The sequence below is a fragment of the Dipodomys ordii genome, unplaced genomic scaffold (assembly GCF_000151885.1).
Source record: "Dipodomys ordii isolate 6190 unplaced genomic scaffold, Dord_2.0 Scaffold32, whole genome shotgun sequence".
Lineage (NCBI taxonomy): Eukaryota > Metazoa > Chordata > Mammalia > Rodentia > Heteromyidae > Dipodomys > Dipodomys ordii.
The window spans coordinates 10442595-10450982 of NW_012267248.1; the positions used below are offsets into that span (position 1 = coordinate 10442595).

Sequence of the window (8388 nt, forward strand, 5' to 3'; positions counted from 1 at the left end):
CCTTCTTCTTATTTGCATCTGTCATTCCAGGTTTTAATTATTGACCAGATCACAGCCAGAAAGGTTCATTTCAAGCATGAGGACAGTCTACCGCTGACTTTCTATAAAAAAAACAAGGTCTTTCAAAGGAAGTACCAGGACCCTCCAACATGGCAGCTCAGTTGTAGTAGCTTAGATTAATTATAAGGGGGAAGAGGTTCATTGTTATAGCTCCATGCATGTACACTGCATGCCAATCAATGTTATCGCCTGTATCATACTCCCTTGCCTCTCACCCCCCAAAATAGCATCTCTAAAAATAGCATTTCCCTTGTTTATTTTTCAGAGTTGCAAATAACCTATTGGACAACCTCCTTTTATCCTCCTCACCAGCCTAACCCTTCCTGCTTATCCCATCTATCTACCGAGCCTACTTCCCTTCCTTCTCACCTTATTGATCAACAGCTTTCATTGAAGGCAACTCAGCTTTAATTATTTATTGTTGTCATTATTCAGTTGCTTTGGAGGCAGGAAAGAAAAGCCCCCAAACTAGATTTGGTTTTATTTTCTAGATCATCAGTAAAAGTGAGGTAGTGATACATACATACATACATACACATATATATACCCATATACATATACATATATATGTGCATGTATATATGTATGTATTGCTATATATGTATATACACACACTTATAGGTGTGTATGTGTGCTGTATAATAGTGTCTGAGTTGGGACTACAGGATGGAGGTTGATGTTATCCAGTTGTTTGTTTTCAGTATTTATGAAGAAGAATATTGTACCTCACACTAGAATGTGATTTTAATACATACAAGGTAGACCTCTATTTGGTACTTTGTGTCGGCAGTACTCAATAATTATAAATTATCCTTTAACAGCTCAAAATTTATTGGCTATAAAAGTGGTTGGGCACCATCCAATATTTAAGGCCAAGCTTCTATTTAATTTTTGTCTGCTGTCAATCTCAAAAGATTTAGGCATGTGTGCTTCATAGCACCTGTTAAAGAAAAATTAGTATAGCCAAAGAATTCCAGCCTTCACTCAGCAGTTCTAAGTTTACAGCTTTAGAAACACAAGATGTTGGTATCAGGTTTTTATGCTAGTTCTGTATATAGAGAAGTGAGGAAAATCTGTTAGCAGCCTTTGGAAGCTGAACGATCACAGAATTCGTTGACAAATATTGGTTGGTATTTAGCATTACTTTTACTTTTCATCTCCAACATCTCTCCCGTGCCAATGAGTCACGCAAAGCAGACTTCAGGGTTGTGTCCACCACGCCTACAGCAGAGCCTCATACAAATATGTGTTGAATGAGTGCAGCTGTCTTGACTACAGACAAATCTGCAGAACAAAATCCTCATTCATATTCTGCTTTATAAATAAAGAAGCTAATCCAGATACTTCAAGATACTTGGCTTTGAATCACACTATTCTTCGAGATGTAGAGAATTCAAGCTTTTAGTATAGCATTAAAGGAAGACCTTCTTTATCTGGCTCCCCACAGTCTGTGGGTCCTGTTTTATTAAAATAATGTCAAGCAACATTGAGCATGTGTGCTTTAGTTCTGTAGGTTTTGTTAAATCTCTCAAGTATTATTGCTGGACCAGCAATCATGTTTGACAATGACTCTAAGACTAGGGGTCAGCCTATAGAAAGTTTGCACGTTGACATGGGAGATGATCAGACACACACATCATTTCTTCTCTGTCACTCTTCTAGTGGATTAAACCCTGTCTTGTGTTTTCCTGGCCCCCACTCTCTACCATTCACATTATTTCAGGTAATGATCTTTCTGCACAACAAAAAGTGCAGGCCAGGAACTAGACTCCTGGTGACTGTTGGAAGACAGAAGTAAAAGAGGAGGAAGATGTGGAAATGCTGCTGGGTAGGCACACTGGGAGTTTCCGAATCATTTCTTCCTAACTTTAAGCAGAGCTTCTTCTATGAACTATGAGGATAGAGTAAAAGAGAGGCTCAAAGAAGTGGAAGTATCACAAGTAGAGGACAAGCTCTAGTTGGGTAGGCGATGGACAGAAGGAGAATGAACTCAGCTTGAGTGGGTTCTAATGCAGCTGCTTGCGGGACCACACCTAGGGCAGTATTCCTCCATGCCTGAATCACTGAGAGCCATGTTCAAAACTATTGTTCATGTCAGAGCTACACCTTGCTGTGAATGCTCTCAAGCCCATTGTTTTCTTCTTAGTCAACTGAAGACAACACCACTGGAAAGGCAGATCTGTGACAGATTCCAGCAGCTAAAAATCTCTCTTGCTTGGCATTTTGACAATTTTCATGGATGACTTACATTTAAAACAGACTAAGAATTTATTTTGTTGTTGTTTGAATTAAATATCATATGAGGGAAACTTTGCTTCCTCCTTGGTTGTGCTTTCCTTTTATAGGAATCTTTCTGAGGATAAGATTTCTCTCCTTTGGCTCACCAATTTCACTCTCCACTCCAGTCACTTCAGTGATAAATAACTGGGCAAAGGGGCACTTTGAAACCCCACCTGCATTCTCTCCCTGTCCAATCATGGAGTGGCTGAGTGAGCCCAATGCAGCCACCCAACCTATGAACACATCCATAAGCTGTTTGTTGTATTGGGTGTGTACAGATACTGATATGAGAAAGAAAGAAGAAAGAGAATTACAGATACCTACGTTGTTCTTAATCGGGATGTTAAATTATGACACACAAGAGATTCCTTTATTATGCTAGTTATAGTTTGAAAATAATGAACACAAATAAATGATGTATATCATTGTTGGTAAATTCCTTGGATCAATCAAAAAACCAAAAGCAAACATAATAATAAGTATTCTATTTCCTTGATTGGAACAAGAGCTAATTCATATTTTCAGTGCTTTATGGAATTCAAACTTGTTATAGATTTTCTCTATGTTAGAGTTTATTATAGTTTTGGATTTACTGCCAAGCTCTTTATTGAAAATATTTATTGGCCTTAGATCCCAAGTTTCAAAGTATATTTTGAGCTTTAAGTGGTACTTCACTTGGTGTTTGCTAAAGTATATTTAAGTTAAATTGGGACTTGATATTTACTTGGATATATTCCTTAGAAGAATACAGAGTAATTTGCTAAATTACTTTAAAAATAAATCTAGAAATCATTAATATGGCGCCTATAGTGGTATTTTGCATGATGTGCATGGTATGGAATGGTCATAATATTGCTTTAAATGTAAACATATTAAATCAAATAATCAGCTCAAATGCATACATTTTTCTTTCTTTTCTTTTTAATTATCTTTACAAAAGGTCTAATTATCTGTACAAAGGGCTTTCAAGCTAACATGTCAGTTTCTGAATAAAATGCATCCGGATCAATGTTACACTCCTTTCATCACTCTCCCCATCTCTCCCAGCTTCACTCCTCAGTTTACCTGCTTCCATGTTCACGTATATTCATTGAATATCAGGACTGCATTCACCTATCTGTCCTCTCTCCATTTGTTTGTCCCCTCTCTCCGGCCCCACACACTCTCAGCCCCAACTCCCTAGTATTCTTTTTGCTCCACATTAAGTTAGTTATACCAAATACATAAGTATACATTTTAAAGTAGGAAACAAATTTAGAAGGAAACACGTTAAAAAGGTAAAACATCTGGCCTGAGCATATGGAGTTTTAAAGAGTTTTACTTTTTAGTATTTTCCAAATTGAATATCATAGTGTATCACACTTTGATAAAAAGGACAATATTGAACAAAGTTAGAGTGCAATTGTTCAACATTTTAAAATTATTGGTCAAGGGTTAGAATCTTTTCTGGTAGCATAATTATAAAAATGTTCTAGAGAACAAATGAGTAGTTTTAATGTAATTACACATTGTCAGTCATTTTAAAAAACATAAACCTTAATTTAGACAGTGTGACCGCTTAGTGTCAGCTGCTTGTATGTTTTTTTCAAGTGCAAATTATGCCCACATAATCCACTAATGGTTGCAGTGATATGATGAGAATACACAAAAGTGGAGCCAAATACATAACTGGGTGCAAGGTGGGGGATCAGGATTATCTAGGGAATGTGGCATCTGAAACCTAAAAGGTGACAGTGATTGAAGTGAGTTATGTTTGTCTGCAGAGTGGTTTATGGGGAAGCATCTAGAGAAGGCTTGTAGAAAAGAGGTATTTGTTGAAGGGATGTGTGTGTGTGTGAGAGAGAGAGAGAGAAAAAGAGAGAGAGAGAAAGAGAGAGAGAGAGAGAGCAATAGCAAAATCCAATTTGGAGCAAAATATAGAGGCTAAATCATTCAGTGTTCTGACATGTAGCAAAAGTAATTAGGGACTAAAAGGTGTACCCTTTGCCAGGTATGGCTGCAACTAATTTTAATATAGAAATGTATTCATTCCTTATATCAAACCTAACAAAGGGGTACAACATTAAGATCTTTATTTTATGTAAAATGTAAATGAGGCACACAGAGGCTATATGCTTCTCTGAGTTCACAGAAGTGTTGGATCACATATATTGTGATTTGAATTCCAGCCTGTCCCCTTATTCTAAACCCTTTGCTCCTCAGTGTGGCCAATGAACTCACAGTGATATAGGGGGCCTAGGGGGTCCTGGCATCCAGGGCTACAGCAAGAACATGTCCTCCGTGGTGACCAGAGCCACTCAAAAGGCCTCATCAAGGACTCACCCACAGATACGTTCTCCTTTCCTTAGAAAATGCTCCCAACACTTCTCCAAAGGGCCTTCCCTAAGGGACCATAAAAGTGGTGGCAGCCATGCGTTGCTGGCTCACATCTGTAATCTTAGGTACTCAGGAGGCTGAGAGCTGAAGATAATGGTGCAAAGCCAGTCTGTGCAACTTATTTCAAACTAATCACCAGAAAGCAAGAAGTTGAGATACAGCTCAAGTGGAGAGTATCACTTCTTCTAAAAAGCTAATGGGTAGTGCCTAGGCCCAAGCCCTAGTACTATCCCCCCCCCCCCCCACCACACACACACGAATGATCATAAATGATCCAAATAACTAGATAGCTGTCCAGAAAAGCACCGCCCTTACTTGGTATGCCTCTGTGGTGGATTAATGACCTTCATGGTTCAGGAGCTAGGTTTGGGATTACTCTCTAGGAGGAACATGTGCATATTCATACCAGCAAGCCCCAGAGATGGGGCAAGCCTAAGCACTCAATTATTACATACGCTTACACTGTGCTTTAAACCAACCTGTCCATCAGAGTTTGAGCAAATCAAGGAAAATAGAAACTCCAACCAAGGACCTATCTGCTTTTCTTGATCCCTCCATGAAGGTGGGAGGAAGTATGTTGCCCTCCACACTGCAGCCCTTTGGCACATGTCACCCTTGCCCTATAGGCTTCCATGTCCTTCTGGATTCTTTGCTGGAGAAACAAGGGACCAGAAACACTAATATTCATGCGTGAACTCTCAGGATGGCTAAACAAACTGAAATGCTGCATCATAATGCCCTTCTGTCTACCACATATTTTTCCTAATAAACACTTGGATCACTTTCACTAAGTTACACATCCTGCCTGAATTTTTCTCTGCTCGGACCGAGGAGGAGAGTGGCACTGACTTTGCAGCGACAAGAGAATTAACGTGACCCCAGAACTTGTTAGAAATGCTAAAAGACAGGCATTCAAACTACAAGTGGTTTTGAGCACCATAAAGCTTGACAAGATGTGTTAGAATCCAATATATTGCTTCTTGGAGACTGAGTTTCCTGAAATGAATTTGGGCATTCATCTATTCTGTAGGTAGCACAATGGAAGGGGACGATTCTAGAGTCAGAGAGGCTGGTGAAGGGGTTACTCTGACACTCAGAAAGGAGATGGCAGTGGGAGGAGGAAAGAGGAAGTGGATTGAAGAGGTAGAAGTTCATCCACAGGGCTGGGAATGTGGCTCAGTGGTAGACTGCTTGCCTAGCACTCATGAAGCCCTGGATTTGATTCCTCAGTACCGCATACACAGAAAAAGCTGGAAATGACACTGTGGCTCAATGGGTAGAGTGCTAGCTTTGAGCAAAAGAAGCTCAGGGACAGTGCCCAGGCCCCAAGTTCCCAGGACTGGGGGAGGGGGGAGAAGTTTATCCTCAGTTTTCAAATTGCATCACTGGCTGGGGTCATAGTGTCACTCACTGTATAGGAGGAAGCAGCGTGGGAAAAAAAAAAAACAAGAGAAAATGCTGCTTACCATTACAATGCAATGAAGAAGCTTGAGAATACCGTGGGACAGCCAGATGGAACTCTTTAGCCAGGGCTGAAATGATAAGAGAAATATGAATTATTTGGGTGTGTGGGAAGATGTCCCCCCAAAAGTCTATAAGAATTTTTGACTGGCATGCCTTTGATGTCCTTCCTCAACATTGAGTTTAGTGTTTATTTGATTTCTGAGAAGAAAGTTTATTAGTTCTGTCAGATTCTTCAGGGAATCTGTGGTCCTAAGACAATCTGATTTAGAGGTGGATAAACACCCATGCCAATCATTTTAAGAGGATTTGAGGTTTTGGGGAAGCATTTTTCTTCTCCATCTTTTTTCTCAGCTTTTCTACGTTACTATGCGGTAACCAAGAAAACTGAGGACCAAGGAAAAATAATGATAAGAACATGGAAATGGATACTTCATTTAATTGACATCTGATTTGCCATGTCCCTTGTAAATGCAACATTTATTTCAATTACTTCTAAAAAGATCGTGTTTTCTCCATTAATAAAAGCAAAGCTTCTCTCAAATCTTACAAACACTGGTTTTCAAGAGTATAAGAAGAAAACCTTCTGGAGCTGGCTAAGAAACCCAAATAAACCCAGTTTTATTCAAAAACGTTGGTGAGTATAAAAAGAAAAAACAAGCGATAAGGTGATGTCAGGAAGTGATATTACATTAAAACGCTAGTCTGCCACTCGAGTAGCACAGTTCCAGAATTATCAGCTGATAGCCATGTGAGAACCAAAGAACAAGTGTAGAAACTCTACATTGAAGTATACCTTCCCACCCAGTCATTTATGATATCTGCTTTAGGTATCTCTCATGATATACATGTTAACACACCAGCCTGATTATAATGATCCTGTTAATTTTAATCCATAGACTTTTGCTAATGAAAAATACTAGCCTTTACACATGACAGGACTTGTGGATGGGAGGTGATTTGAGGATAGTCGCACATTGTATGCTTAAGAGCATTACATTTTCATTAATGGTGTTTGTAATTTCCACCTTTCCAAAACTCGAAAATGACATCGGAAGAGCTGCATTTGCTTTTCCAATTAATGACTGATACCAAAGAGGGTGTGACTAAGAGAGTGAGAAACATGAACACATAAGATGCAGAGTGTTTAGCTTAAATAACAGTTTCGACATACAGCACTTTAGACTGATGTGACGTATACTATACCTGAGTGGGTTGGTGCACAGACCTTTTAGTTGATCTCAGTATACATTTATATATGCCTATTTTAGAATGTAAGCAGATTTTTTCTTGGAAATAGCAAGACTTTTCTATTAACTCCTTTTACTTAGATATCTCTAAGAGACTTTAAAGTGTGCTTCTGAAATATGAGTTCAGTTATAAAATACCCTCAGTGATAAACTTATTCATTCAAATAACTGAAACCAAATGAAACCTGGAATCTCTCCTGTCCCCTTTTATAACAGGGATTGCCCACGTTAAAAGACATTACAAAAACTCAGAAGGCAACTTAGAGTCATTTGGATAATATTGTGTGTATGTGCATGGTATACAAAGTAGAAATTTGAAAAGCCCAGCAAATAAAGTTCAGTAATTCAGTGACTCTAATTGAACTCTAATTGCAGTTACTAAAAAGTATATTTAAAAAAATCTCTTATCATTAAAAAAATTCAAGAAATTAAAATACCACACAGACAAAACACAAAAGAAACATATACAGAAAACTCACTTTGTCTTAAAGCTGCTTCTTCCTGCAATTTAAACAGCATGAAAGAATGTATGCGGAGTTTTTCCTCTAATACACACGCATGCCAATTCCAAAAGGAGTAGAATGAAGCACAGCCAGTGCTATCCAAAGATTCCTCCCAAGTGTGGTTTTCTTAACTTTGAAGGAAAAGAAAAAAATAGAATCTCTGTTTGCTCCAAGTCTGTGACGTATGCACATAACTAATTCCCACTAGGCTGGGAAAAAATGCTCCTTGTCAATTTCTACTTAAAATTACAAATAATAGAATCTTTGCAGGGCATCCTTTAAAGGGAAATTCTGTCAGTGTTAGTATTTGAAACATCTGGAGAAGATCCAAAAAGTTTTAAATATGTAGTATTTATACATATCCATACACACCTGAGAAATTGCCACTGACTAGACTAACTTAAGCAGATTCTTATATAAAAAAAATTCTCTAAAAAGGCTCTGTATTCTCAAATTTC

The 8388-nt window shown here is 38.4% G+C and overlaps 1 protein-coding gene across 1 annotated transcript in view; it reads right to left on the reverse strand.

Annotated features, from left to right (window-relative positions):
• Fhl5 (four and a half LIM domains 5) overlaps positions 1–8003 on the reverse strand; it is a 33671-nt gene extending 25668 nt beyond the window's left edge. Inside the window, exon 1 of the mRNA XM_013016654.1 lies at positions 7903–8003. Within this exon, the coding sequence (XP_012872108.1) occupies positions 7903–7946 (44 nt within the window). The 5' untranslated portion in view covers positions 7947–8003. The remainder of the gene's footprint in view (positions 1–7902) is intronic.
• Between the last annotated feature and the right edge of the window lie 385 nt (positions 8004–8388).